The sequence below is a fragment of the Thunnus maccoyii genome, chromosome 15 (assembly GCF_910596095.1).
Source record: "Thunnus maccoyii chromosome 15, fThuMac1.1, whole genome shotgun sequence".
NCBI lineage: Eukaryota > Metazoa > Chordata > Actinopteri > Scombriformes > Scombridae > Thunnus > Thunnus maccoyii.
Window position 1 is genome coordinate 14078117 of NC_056547.1, and position 21928 is coordinate 14100044.

Below are 21928 nucleotides of genomic sequence, written 5' to 3' on the forward strand. Positions count from 1 at the left end.
CTGTCCGTCAGACATCCATAGCCCCACAACAGCACCTCAAGTCACAGCGGTCCATTAACACTTCAGCCACTGCCACACCTCCAAAAGTACGCCCCCAGAGCAGGAACCTCCTCCTCGAGTCTTCGGAGACAAACTTCAGCGGCAGTCAGCCGAAGTCACGCCAAACTCAGCAGCCACCGCAACAGCAACAACAACAACAGCAGCAGCAGCAACAGCAACAGCAGACGCAGCAGCAACAACAGGAGACGCAGCTGTCTGTGACAGACAGTCCGGCTCCCGGGCTCCCGTACCAGACAAGCTCCGCCAAAGAGAACCAGGGCCCGTCAGCAGCCGCGGAGGAGTCAACAGACACGCCAACAAAAAGCACCAAGAAGCCTCAATCGTCACAACTGCAGCCTCCACAGCAGCACCTGCTCAAGCCAGTTGTCAATAAACAGGTCAATCTAACTTCAAAGCTTTTATTGAAAGCAAACTGAATAGATTCATAACAGTATCTATATGTAAAAAATCCACACAAGAGTGACAGTTCCACAGCAGCTCGGTTTATACAATATGCCATTGTATAGAAATGTTTTCAATTATGCAAGGATTAACTGATCAGTCAATCAATGGAAAGTTAATTGGCAACAGTTTTGCCAATGGTTTGGTATTTTTGCATGAAGACTGATAATCATTTGATGGTTCAAGCTTCTCAAATGTGAGAATTTTCTGTTTTTTTCTTGTCTTAACACTATACTACTATACACTGTGTTTTGGACTGCTGGTCGGACAAAACAAGACATTTGATTTGTTACGGAAAACTCTTTTTTGCTGTTTTCTGTTTTCTATTTATAGATGAAACGATTCATTGAGAAAATAATTAGCAGATGAATCAACTATGACAATAATTGTTAGTTGCAGCATTAGTTCAAGTCCATAACTGAAGCCTAGATATCCCCTCGACTAATTATGGGGCTCTTAGATGTTTGAGTTTATCAGGGATTCTTTACACCAAAACATTAATTTAAAGCTTTACTGACCTTTGTTATTGTTTCAGGGTTCTCAGTCGACATTGAACACCCCTGGCGCCAATGAACGGACAGTCGCCTGGGTGTCCAACATGCCACATCTCTCCGCTGACATTGAGAGCCTGCGGCCGGACCGTGAGGGTCAGCTGAAAGAATACTCCAAGAGCATGGATGAGTCACGGCTAGAGAGGGTGAGCACATTCATTTTTCTCCACATCTTTAAAAAGTAAACTGACTCGCCTCCTATGATTAGTTAACACTAGGGTAAAAATATCTTCAGTGTTTTTGCCTGGCCAAGGTAGTTTCAGGCAAAAATATCCATAACTGTAGCGTGTGTGCGCACTCTTTAAAATATATGTGACACCACTTATAGTGAAATCAGAGATAAAACAGGATTTACAGGAATAAGCAGCCCTATAGATAAGAATCAAAGATTACATTACTGTATCTTGAAGGCTTTTTAAGCATCTGGCCTGCGTTTTTCTGATAAGCTGATTTTTAAAATCCAGTTGAGCAAGTTGACAGCTGAATATGGCAGGAAGAGGAAACTGTAATTGGTCAGTAAACTGTACAGAAGACTCATGTTTACCAAACTGGACAGTTCGATTTTAGTGATTTCATTTTGTTATCATTGACTGAAACCTGACATTTGAGTTTCATTTGAGAAATTAAGGATCAATTAATGTTGTCCAAGAATCAAAGTGTAGACCACTGTTCCTGACTTCCTCATTTAGGCTGACCACAGAGGTGTTTTTTGTTATTTTACAAAGTTAGTACATGTAGGAATGGCCTGGTTGTTTTGGACAATGATAGCAAGTTTGCTGAAAGTCGTGGGTTACTATGTTTTTTTATATCTTCCCCGCTGGAAAAAATAGTACTCTAGGTTTGCAAAGTCAGATCAACTTACAGTAAATGCACATCAAATAAATAGGTTCTGGTCATTGGAAGTGTCCCTGGTGAAAGAGAAGATGACACCCTCAGGTCCCTTAAACACCTTTATTAACATTTCAACCACACTCACACATGAGTCCAACTTTCAGTGTGGGTGATGAATCATCAGCTGCCTGTACTCCAAATGTATCTAGCATTTCAGTCATGCTCTACATATAAAATATACTTTAAGCAGACAAACACTTTAAGCCTTTATATCAACCACTTCAAGAGGAAAAATATCTTCAACTGATTGCTGTTACTGATTACATGACCTGCAGCGAAGTGACACTTTGTCATATTTCAATTATGTATCAGAGCTTAACAGAATCATACATGAGTTTGATATTGGTTGTGCATTTTCTATGATGAATAACACTCTTTTTCCTACATCAGAAACAGATTCTTATGCAGAGCATTGAAATTTGTTATTGCAGACATTTACATCTAGCTCAATACCAACCGCAGCTTTGTCTCCACATTTTCTTCTCTTGCTGCTCAGCATAAAAACAGTTTCACCACAGAGTTGTGTCTATATTGATCACACTCATCATTCAGGAATATTGCTGAACGCCATGGACAACACCACTGATGACACAATATGTCATTCATCTTTCAGGTAAGAGAGTATGAAGAAGAAATACATTCCTTGAAGGAGCGGCTGAAGATGTCTCATCGCAAGCTTGAAGAATACGAGCAGAGACTTATGTCGCAGGAACAGCAGACAAGCAAGATCCTGCAGCAGTATCAGTGCCGCCTGGAAGACAGCGAGCGCCGCCTGAAGCAGCAGCAAATGGAGAAGGACTCTCAAATCAAAGGCATCATCAACAGGTGATTAATGTTTGAACTGAACTGCAGCTGGCAGAGAGGAGGCTGTGCAAGTTAATGCTTTGAGTTTACTGTTGCATCAAACATGTTACACAAAATTTAAAAACAGCACAACCAGCTTTTTATTAGAGTTAAAATCCATTGTTTTTTAAAGTGTATACCTTTATCATTATTATTATAATCAAACTGTGTGATGGAGTGTGGAGAAACACATAAATGCTACTGCTACTATTACTGTATACTAAACACAACAACAAGGCAAACTTCACAATATCACACATGCAGCATTAGATGTTCTGTTATCTTTGCTGTGGCTTGAAACTGTAGTGAGTCATAGATTGCAGCTTTAAAACCAATTATCTGAGTGCTACAACAAAGCAATACATAACTGTTAAATCCGACTGGAGGAAATGGGAAGATTAAAAGTGGTTGCCAGCTTGTACGACTACTCAGAAATTGGCTCCATTTAGAGAAAAGTTTTTAGGTCTTTTGTAAAAGTACCCAAACACAGAAGAAAACGTCTATGCTTAGTGAAGGAAGTATCAAATATCATTTTTCACTAAGTAAAAGTAGAAGTCATCCACTAAAATACAACTTGCATGATGTCATATGTATCTGATTTTAAAGGAATAACTCAGCATTTTGGAAAATGTGCATAGTCACCTTCTTTCCGAGAGCTGGATGAGAAGACTGATACCACTCCCACGTCTGTGTGTTCAATACGGAGGCAGAGTCGGGAGGCAATTAGCCTAGCTTAGCATAAAGACTGGAAGCAGGGGGAAACAGCTATCCTGGCTCTCTCCAAAGTTCACAGAGAACTCTCTCTAAAACCACAAAATGTTTTTACATTTTTGTTTCCGTACAGATTGAATATATGAGAAAGAGCCAGGGGGTTTGGCCCTGCTTCCAGTCTTTATGCTAAGCTAGGCTAACCACATCCTCTGGACTCCAGTTCCGTACTTAACACACAGACATGAGGGTGGTATCAAACTTGTCATGTAACTCTATTCCCCAAAATGTTGAACCTTGTTCATTTCCATGTTCCTTTAAATGTAGCTCATTTAAATATCAAAAGTAATATTGAAAATCATACCCATAAGGCTCACACTAAATATGAAACACGAGTCTCAAATGTATACCAACACATGGAGGAAATATTTCTTGGAAGAAAGCAGGATTCCTACCTAATGAGATATTTGTGCGCCACATTATATTTCTTTCTGAAAGCCAAGATTTTGTGCAGCTGGAGCTCTTATCTCATTTGGTAGGAAGCCTTCTTTAGTTAAACTATGCATTTCCTCTAGCTAAAGATACTGCAAACTCCAGCAAGAACTGTGGAAATATGTCAAGACCTTAATATCATCATATGGCCACATAATCCTACAGTAAATTTGAAGAACACCGGCTTCATAATTCTATTTTTGTCAACCGGTATGTTTGTCTCTATTTCCCTGTTGTCAGACTCATGGCTGTGGAAGATGAGCTGAGAGGGGGTGCCATTCCTGATATTAAGCCTCGAATCCTCACAGACCAGGTTTGTGCCTGTGTCTACATCTTTTATCATCCCTATTTGCTAAAACAGTCATGTCCTAGAACAGTTTGCATCATTCGTACATCACATCCAGAGCATTTGCCAAAGTGAGTGCAGGGGAAAAAAGTTTGCAGCTGTCATACACCTCACCTATTCCCATTATTTCAAAAGCATGTTTATGTCATATCTGAAATAACATTTCACCATTTACTGTGAATGCCTGAGGGGAGACTGGAGAAACACAGTCCTGATCTAAAAATCAAGAGCTGGATGGAGCTTAAATTTATGTACAGATGTCAATCTAACTTGGTCTCTGTGTTCTGTGAAGGAATATCACGTCTCAAAAACATCACTATTATACCACAGAACACATTCGTCATCATAAAAACCTTAACTATGACTCATCAGCAGCGTCACAGTAATTCTTCAGGGCTCCGCTTCGTGAATGTGGGCTGGATAGTGACGCAGCTGAAGAGGCTGTGTATGCCGTGTTTATGCCAAAATAACTCAGAGAAACAACATTTGCTGTCCTTGAAATCCACTGTCGCCATCTTTCAAGAGCAAATAGACAAAATTGACAATTGAAAACTCAGACTATAAATAGAAATGTTTCTCTGCTGGGTTTGCTGTGAGATTGTAATTGTTTTTACACCAGATTTTCTAAATAAATATGAGTGAGTAATGAGGATAAATGTCCAAACTCTGCAACCAAATTTAGTCTAGTAAAGCAGTTTCATGTTGGCATAACAGTATTAGTTTTTGGCTCTTATTACCATCCCAGCTATGAGATAGAAACTCTCACTCATGATACTAAATGTTACAGTGCTTGGAGTCCCATTAAAGAAGAATAATGTACAGTCCAAGTAAGTGTTGAGAAATGCTGTTCAGGATGGGAGAGTGCTGTTAATCACTTTGTGCAACAGTTCTCTCCCAAAGACAGAAAACAGAGAATTAAGATTTAAAGAAATAGTTTCCCATTTTGGAAAACAGGTTTATACCTTTCTTGCTGAGAGTTAGATGACAAGACTGATATCACTCATGTCAATATGTAGCTGAAGCCAACAACCAGTTAGTTTAGGTTCAAGACTGTAAACATGAAGAAACGTCTCGCCTGGCTCTGTCCAAATGTAATTTACACTTTACATTATGTAGTTTTGAGCTGTCTGAGACAAAAGTTGACAATGAAATCTTTGGTTGTCGATCCAAAACATTGGTTCAAGAACGCACTGTGAGAAACGTCCAAAAACAACCTGTGACAAAATTCTGGCGTGTCAGAAGTTTAGGATCAAATTCCTAAACATGGCTGCTGCTACTACCAAGGTCTACAAACCAACCAATCAGAATATGACATGAAGTGATGCAGAATACGTTGGCTGGTGTAACATTTCTTAAGTCTCATTTTTGTTAAAGAAAAAATAAAGTTTAAACAAAAACAAAAAAACACCACACACAAACCAAAACGATGCAGGTGGAACGTAAAAGAATTTTGCAGGCTGACGACTCTCTTCTATTTACATCGTAGTGCTACGATTCACCATCCATTCATTGCACAATCTCACATGGTTCAAACTGATACATATAGATCATACTGATCATACAGTCTGACACAGATTGCGATTAAGATTTTATCAGACCCATCTCGCACTGTGTGACATTCGATAAACTTACACAATCATTGTTGTGGCACTAAATGTGCCTCATCACTTCGTATGTCATTTGTTTAAGTTTTTATACAACACATTTTTGTACAGATTAAACAAACAGCGTATTAATTAGTGAGTTTTTATGCTAAACTAAGCTAATCAGCTGCTGATTGTAGCTTTGCATTTGACAGACAAATATGACGGTGGTATCGGTCGTCTAACCTAAATCTTTGTCAAGAAAGTGAATAACTGTATTTTCCAAAATGTTGAACTATTACTTTAAACATGGGCCTCATGAAGCTGTAAATGGAGATAAGTAGTAATTCCATCTGTTTTCTTTTCCCTCAGTCTATCAACCAGGGCTATGGCCACCCAGGATCCTGACTGCCAATTCCAAAGTGACCAGAGTTCATGACGGTCATTCGAGTGTAAGAAGACTGATTCAGATCCTCCCCACAAAACCCCATGAAGAGAAGCTCTGCAGAGAATCCAGCAGGACTACTGGAGGCTTCTTCTCACAAAATTCTTAAAAAAAAACAAAAAAAAAACTTTGCACATATTCAAATTTTGCCTGTACCAGAACTTGACAATCAATTTAGCGTGAGGACCAGTGTGTGCAGTGAATCTTCTGTGCACATGTTGGCTGAAAAATATAAGCCAATGCAACACCAATGGCAATACTGAACATAACGAGTTTCTTTATTTAATCGGAAGTAGTAAGAGGAGATGTGTAAAAACTGGGGATGAAGATGGATTCATGATTTTCCCTGCAACAAGCAGCACTTCTTCACCTCTTGTAAGTGGCTGCAGACAAAATGTAGAAAAGGCTCAAGCACAATATCACCACATGGTGATGCCTGGTGACAAGCAACAAGCACGTTGTTTTGCCATTTGCCATCTATGATCCTCAGATGCAGGGCCCGAGCAAAGATCATATTACTATTTGATTCTGGTTTAATCATTTAGTAACATACTCTCACTGCAAAGGTGTTTTCACTTACGGAGGTGGTTATCATTATGATTTTTGCATTCTTTATAGTACAACCATTCCATCTGAACAGATGCCAAACAAATCCTATTAGCCTATATTATAGCTGCTGTCAAAATAAACTAAAGCCTCTTGTTGGTTATATTTCCCTTTGACAGACTGTAAAGTGAGAACTTGACCTTAGTATATAAATATATATATATATATATATCTCAAAGCTAATAAGCCTTTTTAATAATGGAAATACTTTTCAAAATACTCTGAGAAAATGTGATTTGTTAACTTTGTAAAAATGATAATAGTGATGATAATAATAAAGTTTATATTACAGTTCAAAATCAGCGATACAAAGTGCTTCATAAACAATATGACAAAGAAAAAGGAAAAATAGTGTGAAAATGTATAAATTAAAGGGGCAAAGTACCGCGGTAATATTCTGCCTGTGAAAATAATTATCTTCATGTCTTCTGTGGCTCTAGAGGAGCTTAGTAAGGTCAATAACCCCGATTATGTAATAATGATGTCATCAGGGTTATCTCAGCTTGGCATCGTAGACTGCAAATTTATATCAGAAAGACTGTGTTACTGCAGCGGGGGGCACGAAGGTTGAAAGACACAGGCAATCACCAGGTTAGGAGTGAAAAGATGCTTTAAAAGTAGCATTATGGGAAATGTAGGAACATTTTTGGAGCTGGACTCATACTGGGGATTAAAAGTCTGAGTATCTCAACCTCTGCTGCTTCGATTTTTTCTTTTAAAAATGTTGTGTCTGTCAAAAGTATTTCAAAAATTTCTTCAAGAGGGAGGTCTAAAGCAAAAACTGACAGATAAAAGCCTCAAAAGTAATGAATCAACCTGAAATATTGTAAGATCAAGGCCTTCATGTCCCACATTTTCATTATTTATCTTTTAAGCTTTATTATTTGTTTTGTTGTACAGCACTTTGTAACATTGATTTTGAAAAGTGCTATATAAATAAATTTAATAACTACAATTATAAACATTATGTGCAACTGGAAACAAACCATATTATAGCAAGTAGTGAATTACTCATCTGTTGTGTTTAATGTTTCTGAAGCATAGATGTGCAACAGTTCTGCATGTGCTTTTTAAATGCGAGGACGAGTAAGTCAGTTTGCCGTCAGATATTATTCTAATGTACAAAACAAAAAAACTTTGACATGGCTTTCTTACTGGAAGGCATCTTTTTTTTTTTTTTTTTTTTTATCCATCCTGCTGACTCTTCAGTTTTTTCAGAAGAGGGTGGCATTCAAGCCTTTTCACATTATACAACATGAAAGTACTGAGAGAAACGGACAGAAACAGCAGACAAAAAGAGGACAAACAGTGAAAACAACAGAACAATAAGGAGTTTCCGAGCAGGGATATGTAGTATATGTGCATAGGATATGACTGCCTTACAGTCTGTGCCGCAGGGCCCAAAATAACAATGCCAATACAAAAAAACAACATGTAAACTTTGTATATTAAATGTCTTTTTTTTTTGTAGTCAGGTGATGAATAAATAAGCAGTGTGTTGGTTAACTCTGTATGTTAGTCAGAATTTATATTACAAATTTCATGGTTGATATAATTTATCTTAACCTCTTGCCTTTAAAAAGACATTTTCTTTCCAGATAAATATCAATGATACAAAGTTATATGTTTATGTTACCAGAAATGTATAAAATAGCTTAATGTATATCTATTCTTATATGTAAAATGTATTCAAATCAAGGGTAGGCCTTCAGGCATGTTGAACTTGTGGTAAACTGATTCTTATATTATTAACTCTTAATGCTGCAATCCAGACACTATTAGTGCTATAATGGGACTGTGTTCCGGGGATGAGAGTTGATTAAGTTTCCAGCATAGCACATTTCTGTTTAAAGATGAAATAATATGGCAAAAACGGTCTTCAGATATCTCCTGTGTTGTTTAACCAAAATAGCAGTGGTGCTTTCAACAATACTGGATTGCAGTTTTAAGTAATCTTCTTTTGGAAATACGCGTTTTTATTTATTTGGCCTGCATTGCAATACAGTATTTTGAAATGTAATACTGCACTTCTGTTTTCATTTTAGGAGAAGCTGCAATCCATAAATTTAAAATTGTTTTATAAAAAGATATAAACATATATGATATGCCCATGTGTTCTTGAAGAGTTAAACAACTTTCTCTGTCTTAGCTGCAGTGGTTCAGTGCGCTACCTCTGAGATTGCGCCCTCATCTCCCTTCTCTGTTGCAGTTAAAGATCCTTATTCTGCTTTATACCACGGCCTGGGAGGATACTTTATTACATTTGGCTTGAAAACCTCCATTTATTTAATGCTAAAAAGCTAGTTTTGTTTTTAACCATGTGCAAAGTCAGGCTTAATTTTTGTTGGCTTGTTTGTTGCTATATTAGAATTACTGGTATATAACCTTTGCCATCACAGGGCCATTTCTAAAGTTTGTCCTGTTTACTATTTAAGTGCCGTTACCATTAAAATTCATAAAAATCTCCTTTTTAATTATGGGATGACATTGATCGTGTTCCAGTTATTCGTCAGACTCTCAGGTGTTACGAGGAACACAGAGATAACTTTTTGATATTGTCAATGCCAAATGCACAAAAATATTGAAACAATTGTTGGCAAGTGAGCATTAAAGCGAAATACAGTTCAAAAAGCACATCAGATGAGTGGTCTGTGCTGCAGCAACTACTCTGCTTTCATTTTAGTTGGCTCCTGGCCCTCATCTCATCCATATAAATTGTGGAATTTACACTTGTCTTGTATTATATGCGACATAAAACGAAACAAATGTTTAATTTCTTGTTCGAAATGAAAAATGTGACAAACGCTCCACTGTAATAAAACTTGTTGAGGAATATTATTGAAGTTACTATTGAAGAAGTGCTTTATGTTTACAGAATCGTGACATTTTAGAGTATTTACGAACCTTTGTTGACCCAAGGGAGAAGAACTGCCGCTTTGCTGCAGCTAAAGCAGGACGTAATAAATTAAATGAAATATCTTGTATATTTTGAATAAGGGTATTTAACGTCACTCAACATATTTATGTTTCTAAAATGGATGTATAGCATTTTGGGATGAAACAAAGTATTTTTTTCTCGGCAGCTATTATTCTGCACAATTGATTTACTGTGTCACAATTTCGTTAGTGGGATTTCTGACTTGAATTAGGCCTACTGGATGTAATACCTTCATTTACTTGACATTTCTTTTGAAATAAGCCATGCCCCATGGATAAGCCATACCCTCCAGTCCCCTGATGTTGTATGGTGGATGTTTAATGTTGGTAGTTTTATTTATAATGGTAATTATTGTAGGTATGATTGCGCTTGTAATTATTATTATTATTAGTGTAAGTATACTTGATTGATATGATTTGTTATGTTTGAACAAAGGGAATGTATTCATTTTTCAGGTGATTTTTCCGAGTGATTTAAATAAATTAATAAATCCCTAATTGACGATTTTTTTATTTAAAGCACCATAGTGAGCTATTTTTTAGCAGCTTCTTAAATATGACTAAAGGAAGGTTACATTTGCGTCATATAGGCCTACATTTGCATAAGCTTTCCATTAAATTCTTTGAAGTACAGTAAAGTCTGAAGTTTTCTTTTATTAAAGATTTTTATAAATGCCTACTGTATACATACATTATTCATGATAAAGACCTAAAAAATTGGAGAAGAACTTGAGAGACTGGACTGAAATTGGTGAATATGTGACCATGGGAGTGCTGGGGGAAATTTTTTTTTAGGACAGTCTTGAGTCTATTTTCTGTCTTATAAAAGAGTGATGCAATGTAATAATCACATTAGTGAATTATGTAACAAACAGTCTCACTCATCTCTAGAACTTAAAAACAAAATGTTTATGAAGGAAGTGTCAGGTTTTCTATCTTTATCTCACAGCATTTAGTGGGTTGATAAACATTAAAGTGACGTATGTTAATGTCCTCTTGAAAATGAAAAGTTTAGTTTATAAGAAATAACGTGCCATCAATCAATTCAATACACCCAGAGGTTATTCTTTCATTGTTAATTTAGGCCATAGTGGATGTTACACAGTCTCACTTTAATGTAAGATAGACAGAGAACATCTGGTAATGTTAAGACTGTTGATCCCTATAGGCTCAAGACTCAAGAAACTGTATTGTCTGTCACATAGTAACAGAAATTACTCTTTGATACAGCACAAGCAAAGACAAACATAGACAAACGTAACAATAATAAAGTAGAAAACAGTAAAAACACCAAAGCAACCAAAATATATGATGTCAATGTGACCCTCGATTATATCTTTGCATATGTTGACAGCTCTCACTTTAATTTGGCAAACCTGATTTAAATCTGCAGATTTTTTTGGCCACTGGGGGGCAGCAGAAATAAGTTGTGAACACAATATTGACATATCATCACCTTTAAAGTCGCAATACACAACATTCAGCCACTAGATGTCGCACTATGGCACCAACATCTAAGACCAAAACAAGTATGTATAATAGAACACAGACAGCTCACGACACTCAGATCAAAGTGTCAAACTAGGCAGTGCTGATCACAAATGGATCAAGATTCTATTAGTGCATTGCCTATTTCTCACCTCAAATGCTTTCAGAAACATACTTTAGTGTACTGTTTAGCTATAATTTGACAAAGTTAGTGACACAATCGCCATCAGACCTGGAGGACACAGAGGGACAGTTGTTTGCAGTTGTTTGCTGACATCCAGTGAGGCTCAGTGTCATTTATTATTTACACATCTGGCAGTTTTTGGAGCAACACTATGATTCATTTGGAGTTGTGCTTCTGTCCAATAGCTGAATGTAAGTCCAATATTCTTTCTCCTTTGGCTGCATTGTTGCTCTCTTCCAACTCCTGAGGGAAATATCTGGCTCCTCAGCTTTTAAATGCTCCACTTCACCAGCCAGCCACAGTGAGTTTTTAGAGCTCTTTCTCTGAAAACAGCTGTCTGCTGCGGCTAAGAACGACACTATGAGAGCAGTGAGAGTGAACCAAAACAGTGAAGTTGCAGGCTGAACAGCTAAACAATGAGCTGAAGCTCGCTATAAAGCTCCGTAAAGCCGAGGGGAGCTGCAGAGTCTGGTGATAATTCTCTGTAGGTTCCACACCTCTCACATTACACATTGTCATTTCTTACATAATAATATTAAAAATATCGAATATCAGTTCATTCATCCCCCTGCTGATCATTTTTGGTGTCATGTCTACTATGCTTTCCCTCTCAAAAGCAGAGGCAGATTGTATTGCCTTTGCCATGCTTCTCGTCCGATATCTGATCCTGTTAAAATGGAGAGATACCTTTTCATCCCCCTTTACACAATGGGTTCATTTCTCTTCTTTTCTTTATTAAATTAAAGAAAATAAAATTTCTTCTGTGTCATGTAAAAATTATCACCATTTATAGACTACAACTTCAGCTACCATTTCTCTGTATCCATTTTGTTAGGTTTGTGTATACAAAGTAATAACTATCTTATGTGTCATTATTTATCTTTTGTAAATTTATTTCATTGTCATGCCGTCATTTTGCTGTTGTCTTAAAAACAATTGTTAAAAAACAAAAAAATATTAAGATTTTGCATGCAAACCAGACTAAAACAGTTGTTTTAAGGTTTGCATTCAACAAAATCATCCCAAAGCTCTTCCGAGGCAAACTAGTCCGGCTCACTCCCAATCTGCCACATATCTATGGACTTCACTATATCAGTAACAGCTCCAATGATCCTTTAGTCCAACTCGCCCCAATCTTTGTGCCCAGTTATCTGCTGATCTAAACACACTCAACATGATGATCAACTCCTGCAAGCCTCACCAGCGCCCTCTTCCTTCACAAATAATGAGGGGATGAAACATCTCCAACCTAATCAAAACAATACTGAACGATGCTCCTCTTATGTCAACTGCAGCTCTGTGTGTCACAACCACTCATGTCATTCATCAAAACCTTGTTTAGTGTGCCCTCTTGTCACTAAGCAGGTAGAGGGATGTCAGCTGCTCTCCATCAGAGATCTGCATGATGCCAATGGACTGCAGGCAACCACCTGCTTCTCTGCTCACTGCTCTCAGTTTCTTTTCAGCAGCTGTTACTCTCCTCAAAGAGTCATATAGGCCTGTAATGTATAGTCAAGTGATACTAGTAATTAATTAGGAAAGTAATTGGAAATTCAAGGCATTTGGGAATCCAGTAGAAAAAACAAAAGAATTGATAGAATATAGTAAAAGCTTACAGGATTGTTCCCCCCATTCTTCAAGATGCTATTATAGTGAGTCGACAACTTACTGAAGCAATCTTATGATTGCGATAAAAGATAAAATTACAATAAAAAATCAAAGTTGTTTTTTAACTGCACTTAATCTTATATGACTACGAGAATATTGTGGGACTCAGTCAAATCCAATTATCCAGTGCAGCAGTCTATAAAAGACAAGGGTGTGTAGCCATGTCGGTTCTAAAAATTGAACAACACCACCATCTTGTGGCGTGTTGGGATCACAGAAGGCAGAAAATGCAGCAGATGATTTTCCACATATTGGTCATACTGCCCAAATTTGATGTTACATGTCACATCAGTGATACATACTGTATGTTTATATTGAGAAAATAAGGATTTCTGAAACACTTCATGCAAGATTGCATGTCTAGAGTATAATGAGATTAACTTCAGACACGGCATTAAAATTAAACAAAGACTCTCTCTCACACTCTTTTATAAACACGATTAAGATACAGCCATGTTAGTGGTTCTGCAAGGCTCTATTAACTTCAGCTTGACAACATGCTCACAATGACAATGCTAACATGTTACTGCTAAGCAGATTTACCATGATCACCATCTTATTTTAGCATGTTGGCATGCTAACATTTGCCAATGATTACTAAATACAAAGTACAACTGATGCTAATTGGAGTGTCAGTTTGGCAGGGATTTCATCATAAACCAAAATATTGGACAAACTGAAATCTTGAGGAAATGATGCACTAGAGGAAAGTGATTGAATGTCTGTACATTCATATCAATCCAATAGTTAAAAGCCAACACTAAAAGCCAAAAAATGTCAACCTGCTGGTGGTGCGTGAGGAAAAGTCTGGGGGTCACAAAGTCATTAGGATTCATCCTCTGAGGATCATGAATGTTTGTGCAAAATTTTAATGACAATCCATCTGATAGTTCTTGAGATATTTCAGGAACAAAGGATCGACTATCTGGCATTGCCATCCTTTAAACCATATGCTAGAAGTTACAATATATTTTGCCACTAATGCAATTTAAATGCTATGTTTGAGGATATATTAATGTTTCATATTATTGACATGCCCCCTGAATACACCCCGTTTGATTTTGGGCTTTGAGTGCCAAATATCACTGTTGTTGTTCTTAAAGTAACAACATGAAGTATGAAATCATATATACAGTATGCATTTTTGATAAGAAATGATCATATTTTGTGTCATCAGTTCTGTTTTGGGCCTGTCTTATTACTCTGATGAACTTTGACTGTAGTGAGTTAGTAGTATTGTAGAGAAAAGTAGTTATTTCTGACATATACAGTATTATTTTATGTCTTATTTCTGTATATTCTTTGTCTTCAATCAAAGCATCACAGAGCAAGACAGACAATGTAGACACAGAGAACCTAAATAGGTTACAGACATCTGAGTGAAGAGCAAAAACACAATCAGAAGTAGAAAGTGCAGGTTAAGAACAATTTTATTTATTCATTTCTATTTGCACAAATGACAAAAATGTTTTCACACTTGGACAATCTAAAACCAAGAAAACCACAATTCAGAACTACAGTGCTGCAATATTAATTTGTATAATAGTTTTATTATTTTAATAGTCAACTATTGTACACTATTTCATGGTAATAATACTAAAATTATTAAGAAGAAGTGGAAGAAATGGGAAGGCCTAATACAGAGTGGATGGACGTCTTGAAGCTAAATTTGAACTGTATTGTGTTACAGTATTGTGTATTGTGTAAATTAAATTTACAAAGTTGTATATATTATCATGCCATTACTGAAAAAGGGTAAAATCTTCATGAAGCCTATCCGCACACCAAAAACTGTAAAACGCAAGACCCACAAAAGCTACAGGCACGGTTTTAAAATGTGGCTTCTTCACCACATCAGATCTGAAAAATACACACTGTACAGGAAAAGTAGAGGAAAAGAACTGTCTTTCTAAAGGACACAGTCAAAACTCTTAAAATAAAGCACATGAAGTTTAAGTATAGGTGTAAATAATTCTAATGTGGCTTTACAGGTTGGAAACCACTGTTGGAAGTGCTGACATTGCTGCGAATCTCCTTGTGTCAGGCTGGGTTGTGTGGCTGTATAAGTTGTTGAGGGGAATGCCCAGTTGTCCAGCTTGTCCCAATCCCTCATCAGAATTAATGCCATAGGGCATCTTGGACATAATCGCCAGGCTAAGTTTTAATAGCACATTATGGAGAGCCAAACGGTATTCTTTTCGAACCAGGCAGTAGATAACAGGGTTGAAACAGCTGCTGGTGAAAGCCAAGCAGTTAGCCAGAGGGAAAAAGTATGTTTGAGCCAAGTAGAATGAGTTACTGATATCAACAATGTCAAGTTGGATCAGGACACTCCAAAGGGTGAGGACATTGTAGGGAAACCAGCAGACACAGAATGACAGCACCACCACTGCCACAGACTTTGAAACATCAGCCTTTCGCCGAGAGTTGCTGCCTTTCAGTTTATGCCGGCAGAGGAAGCGCAGCAGAAGCAAGTAGGAGAGGATGATAGTGGCGTAGGGCAGCAAAAATCCCACCACCACTCGCAGGAGCTGGTTTATTCCAAGCCAGGCCGTACCGTCTGGGAAACGGAGCAGGCATGCTGTGTCGTTACCACTACCCACACGGCTCAGATCTGCAAACACAGCTCGGGGTGCCGCTGCTACGAGTGCTCCAGCCCAGATAAAAGCTGTGGCCACAGGAGAAGTGCAAAATCTACTACACAGGGAAGCATTGGGTTTGAGCGCAGTTGCCACATAGCAGTACCGGGTCAGACTCATAGCTGTCAGGAAAAAGCAGCTAGCAAAGACATTAAGCCCAGTGAGTAATGATACAGCCTTGCATGTGGCCAAGCTAAAAGGCCAGCTGTAGTCCAGTGCAATGTCTATGGCCCAAAATGGCAAGGCCAGGGAGAACAGTAGGTGAGCCAAAGCTAAGTTGAACACAAAGAAATTGATGATGCCTGTTGTGATGGTATGAGTGGAATACAGCAGGAACATTACTAACAAGTTCCCCAACACTCCAGCAGTGGCCACAATAAAATAAACCACAGAGATGACTATTCTTAGCCAGGGAGATCCATCATCAATTTCCAGCCCATCATACATGCTCATGTTGAAAGTCAGGTGGGAGTGATTACAAGATGAGTCTACACTGCAAACATTCAGGATGTTTCTGAAGAGCTCAAGTCTCTTGAAGTCAGGGTTTGACATTTTGGCTCCCCTCAAGGAAATCTTGTTGAGTGTTAAGGTTGTCCAACTATTATTCAAGATGTTTACGCTTGTTTAAAATGTAAGTTCTGGTTGTCTGTTTAGCAGCTGACAGTCATCTATCCCTGCAAGGAAGGAGGAAATTATTATTATGTAATAAGCGCTGCGGTTTATGAGTAAATAAGTAGATTAGCCTTGTCAGATAAACAAATTACACTAAAGTGTTGCCCACAGAGTTCAATAATCCAATTTAGATCTCAAAGAATAAAACTTCTCTAGGAGAAAATATGAATATGAATATAAATACAGAGTGATTAAACAAATGTTGCCCTTTGAAGTAGAAAAGCCTGTCAAGAGTCCTTTGGAGTCACTTTTTAATCATGCAATCACACCCATACAAATCTACTGCCAAACACAATCAAGAGTGTGATCAAGAATTGAAAGTATTGATATTGTTGATTTGTCAGAAATGTCATTATATATATATTTCCTACCAGATAATAGATGTGTTATTCCTCATTTATTAAAACATAGCAGATACACTCACACATTATGTCTCCTTGGGATTTTAGGAGTTTAAGCTGCAATATGAAATACAGTTTATACTGTTAGCATTTGAAAAAAACCTGGGTAATTCAGAGAATGCATAGCAAGATAGATGTGTCTCACTAAAATGGTACGTTTTCGCAGAGAAATTTCAGATCTTTTTTTTTAAAATCTCATTTCTTCTCAGATCTTAGGAGTCTTAAAATGGCCAATAATTTACTATCTAATGGAGTATCAACCCAAAACTTGCAGTTATTTGTGAGTAAAAGGCCAGTAAAACAATTTGTAAAGGTTACAGGGCAATAACTGTGTTTAAAATGTGTGTATTCATCAGTGACAAATGCATTGCTTGATTAATCCGCACTCATTGTATCTATGCAAGATCAAAAACATTTAATTTTGCAAGCAAAATCAATGCAAATGCAAACCAAATCTAAACTCATATTTTAATTTAAAGCTACAAAGAGATCTGCCAGACTGTGGTTTGCTTTGCAACAGCAGCTGTCAATGAGGCCACCTTCTCTTTGACAATAATAATTGACAGACATGAAACAGTAAAATAAATATACTTAACATGTGCCTATTTAAGCTCTTTAATTGGGTTATAGACTAAATTTGAAGTCTTTGCCAAATTTCTATACATATGTTCTGGGCTATTTGTAGAAAAAAAATCTTACCTGAATGTCACAAAGGAAGTAAATCTTGAGGTTTCAATAGTTAGTCTACTTGGAGCCACCAGCTCTGCTGCACAACATGGAATTATCTCAAAGGTGGTCAACAACAACAGTGTAGCTGTCACCCATCCTGAATTCATGCTCCACCCCATCATATTCCTCCTCTGCCTATTAAAACCGGAAATAATACATGGCATTAGTGAAACACAGAAAACAGCACTGATTATGATGGAAAAGATATGATTAAAAAATGCTGCCTGTCAGTCAAATTCTGTGAAAAATAAGTTCACCAGCCAATCAAAAAGTAATCAGCTTTTAGTTAAGATACAAATCCAATTTATGTTTTCAGTCTTAACTCCTTGATTACATTTTTTAAAATTAAAAACAAACAAAACACACACACACACACAGTTTCAATTCAATTCAAGATTCAAGGCTTTATTTGCCATTTGCTCAGGTACAGGTGTACAAGGGCACTGGAATCACGCAGATCTCTCAGTCAAGTAATAAAAAATACAATAAAGATACAATATAGATATGCACATAATAATAATAATAATAATAATAATACAACTATCATACAACTATGTGCTCTCTGCTGTCTAGGATTATATTGTTCTTTCACCTTCTTCTTTCTTCCTTACTGTAACATTTACCTGCTGTTTTATGGAGCAAAATAATATTTGAATGTTGGGGTTTGTTATGTGACTGAACCTACTGGTAAAGTACTTTGTAACAGTGTTTTGAAAACTACAACATAAATGTAACGTAGTAAGAAATGGGCCCCTTGGTCACTTAAACATAACTGGTTAATTTATGTTTTGATTTATATTTTCATTTTTTTCCCCACTTAAAATAAAGATTAAACTGAAAATCACATTTTGAGGTGTTTAACTGTTTCTGTGATAGTCAACCAACCCTGTCTTTTCACAGAGGCGGCAGGTGTTTCACATATTGTTGTGGTGTTAAAGGCACATACAGGTGAAAACAAGACTGACAGAAAATAAAAGAGTAGCAAAGGCAAAAAAAGGAGAGAAGTTAAACTTGTACTTTGCTTTGTGGTCAATAAGTCATAACCAAAAAATGAAAAACCTTTGATAAACAGGCACCTACACGTCTTCTTTGTTTTTATGTTTTTTCTATTTATATCTGGGGCGTTGCTTAAAGATTAGATCGAGCAGCAGAGATGACTCTTCATTATGAATTGTTGATAGTGGAAAGTACATCAGTGGTGAATGACTAAATGAGATTAGGTTGGAATAGGCGGAAGAGTGGGGAAGTTGATTAATGCTGGTCTGTCCAAGCTGAACAATCTTCATAAACTAGCTGAACAAAACATGCAGCTCCCTGAGTGTCGGAGTTTTCATTGCCAGCAATGTGCCAAAACAAACAACACTTTTAATTTCCTGTGTGTTTTAATACCTGTGTGTTTTCCTCTGTTGCACAGCTTCACTTTAATTAACTTATAATAATCCTTTCTCTATTATAGAGAGGATCTAGCACTCTGTCTTAAGATTCCAATTTGCAAATAACTATTAATAAACAGATGTTTTGATCATATAGGATCTTCTTCACATCTACAGACAATATTTAATCTTTTGACATTCATCTTATTCAGCATTGTGCTTTAACAGTTTGGATTTCAGCTATCATTCACTCTGTCTATAGTTTTTTTTTTTTTTTTTTTTTTTTTTTTAGAGTGCACTGCACTGTAACTCGATGCACAAACATCATGAACATCTGAAACTGCACATATCGACTTCTTCAAGCACTTTTATATCTGTATGCCGAAGCATATGAAGCTTGAACCAGGAGATGGTTGGCTTTAGTTTAGCATCTTTAAAGCTCACGAATTAACATATTGTATCTCATAGACTATATATTTTTGAAGCTTTAGAGGTGTTGGGAGGCGGATTTTGTTATTGGACAGAGCCAGGCTAGCTGTTTCTGTTTCCACTGTACAGATAATCTCATCTAAGTCTTGGGCAAGAATTTTCCAAAATGTCAAACTTTTCCTTAAACTGAACTCCTTATCAATACTATTTCAATTGCTTATGAACCCTCTTTATATCTGTATGGTAAAAATGGCTCCCCCTTGCCACACCCCTTTGATAAAGCCTCTTAATTAAATTTATAAACCTGAAATCAATTTCACACTAAGTTGTTGTTGTAACGTTGGGTAAAAGCATGAGAAAGCACATGAATAGCCAAAGAAATTAGCCCATGACAACCGTGAACATTTCAATAAATTTTCTATACTGAAAGTTGACATCATTCACATTCTTGAACTTTTTGAGAAACATAGTAGTTACTTCCTTGAACTCCCTTGAAGGAAGCTTGAGCAACAAGGAGATATCTGTGTATCTCTCCACTTATTTCTGTCTTCTGTGAGGCATTGAACATTGCACTCATAGTTGTGGTTATAGCACTGCAGCACCTCTGTAACATTATGACCCCTCCCTGCAAGAGAACGATACTCTGCCTTGAGAAATTATTGTAAATGTTGTTTAAAACTGAGTAAGGTGTGCGATTATATATAAGACAATAATATATAAAAGACAATTATGGTGATTTAGTGTAATATGCTAATCTGATTCCACATTTTGGGGCAGTGGGGTCCTTTTGCAAAACACAAATCAGCTGAACAATTGTATATTTTTGGGTTCCACTTTTATAAATGGATTACATACTTGGATTCATGCCCACTACACCATCATGGTGCATGCATATCTGAGCACGCCATCTGAGTTGTGCCACAGGGAATGGGGAGGTCTGTGAGGAGAGTGAATTTACCAGAGAAAACATGGCTTTGTCGCCACCCTTTGTAAAAATGAGACTACAACACAACACTCCACTGTGTCAAGAGGAGGAGGAGGAGGAGGCCTACAATGGTCACCCTTCAGCATTATCCACATGCTTTCTTTTAAAGTGAGCCCTCTGGTGACAAATGTCAGATCTAACAAGAGACAGCCTGAGCTTATTTGTAAAAGTGAAGTTATTTACGGAAGTGATATATTTCACATAAAAAAGACAAACATTTAGCCTTCTTTTGTGAAATAAAATTATATAAACACATGTAAAACATGTCTAAAAACAGCAAGGGAACCTATGACCAGCCTGCTGTGCAACCAACTGGTGATAGAAATAGACTTTGTTTGCAACTACTGTACATTTTGTAAATTATTATTTTTTGTGGTAGTGGTTTTGTTGCTGTTGCCACATTGTTACAGTTTGAAATCTTGTAGGAACTTGTAAAAATGAAACAGATTAATCTGATCCTACTGACAGTAACACATTTAACTGTCTAAACCTTACCAAAGAAAAATCACACTAAACATTTGTGCTATTGTAATGAGTTTCACACCATAAAAATTAACATGTAGCCTAAACTCTATGGTCATTTTTTGGCAGTTAGTGGCGCTGTTGATTTGGTCATACTGAGAGGCGTTTCTAATATTTAGTTTATTTTTATCAATATCAATGGGATGGACAAAATATTAGAAACACCTCTCAGTATGAGGCAATACAATTCAACACCAAAACAATCAACTGCCTCAAAAATGACCATAAAGTTCAATTAACACAATTAACATCATATCTGTCATGAAGGTAGGATTTATTGCATGGTTGTTGTATTGGACTGCATTAGTTTTCCCTGGATGTACCTGGCAACTGAACAGTGGTGGAAAGTAACTAAATACATTTATTCAAGTACAGTTTTGAGGTACTTGTACTTTAGAGTATTTCAATTTGATGCTATTTTATACTTCCACTCCATGACATTTCAGAGGGAAATATTGAAAAGATGAAACCAGTGGTTTCCAACCTTTTTGGCTTTTGACATCTTACAAAAAGCAGTGTGTAGTCAGGTCACATTTCAGATGTCTATGAGTTGTTAACAGCTCCACCAAATAGTGATTTTTCCCTCCAAACTTCTCACACGGTTTCATTTCAATAAATGTTCAAATGATCCAATATTTCACCAAAAGTTAAAGATCAGAGAAAAGGTCCAAACACTGAAAACAGATTTCTGTATCAGATCTTTGTTTTTTCTTCTTTCCTCTCCCATTAATCATCTCACAACCCCTCATATTTATCTGGTGACCCTTTGGAGGGGCCCCACCCCTAAGTTGGGAATCACTGGACTGTCTAACTGTATATAAAGTAGTTCAAACTAGCTCCACCTCCAGCAGCTGTAAAATGCTGCTTACACATTGATGCTTCAGTATTAACAATCTAATGATGTCATACACAGTAAAATATCAGTCATAGAGACA

The 21928-nt window shown here is 37.0% G+C and overlaps 2 protein-coding genes across 4 annotated transcripts in view; one reads left to right on the forward strand and one right to left on the reverse strand.

The window, feature by feature from the left end:
- The first annotated feature begins 1219 nt into the window (after nt 1-1219).
- LOC121913701 (ras/Rap GTPase-activating protein SynGAP-like) lies at nt 1220-8215 on the forward strand. Its single transcript, XM_042436462.1, has 3 exons — nt 1220-2768; nt 4227-4299; nt 6288-8215. Exons 1-3 carry the CDS (start codon nt 2539-2541, stop codon nt 6321-6323), a joined length of 339 nt encoding a protein of 112 aa, XP_042292396.1. The 5' UTR covers nt 1220-2538; the 3' UTR covers nt 6324-8215.
- The window catches only part of LOC121913699 (relaxin-3 receptor 1-like), a 64573-nt gene continuing 45339 nt past the window's right edge, over nt 2695-21928 (reverse strand). The window contains exons 3-5 of one of the 3 annotated variants that reach the window (XM_042436454.1): nt 17655-17815; nt 16979-17012; nt 14728-16556 (exon numbers count right to left, since the gene is read on the reverse strand). In XM_042436454.1, coding sequence (XP_042292388.1) covers nt 15229-16434 — 1206 coding nt within the window. In that variant the 5' untranslated portion in view covers nt 16435-16556; nt 16979-17012; nt 17655-17815 and the 3' untranslated portion in view covers nt 14728-15228. Of the gene's footprint in view, nt 2716-14727; nt 16557-16978; nt 17013-17654; nt 17816-21928 lie in introns of those variants that run through there. The other 2 variants (XM_042436455.1, XR_006100357.1) reach the window with 2 other exon arrangements.

Coding starts and splice junctions, on each gene's coding strand:
- LOC121913701 (XM_042436462.1), top strand. CDS start 2,539: ATGTCATTCATCTTTCAGGTAAGAGAGTATGAAGAAGAAATACATTCC. Junction 2,769..4,226: donor ATCAAAGGCATCATCAACAG/GTGATTAATGTT, acceptor CCCTGTTGTCAG/ACTCATGGCTGTGGAAGATG. Junction 4,300..6,287: donor CTCGAATCCTCACAGACCAG/GTTTGTGCCTGT, acceptor CTTTTCCCTCAG/TCTATCAACCAGGGCTATGG.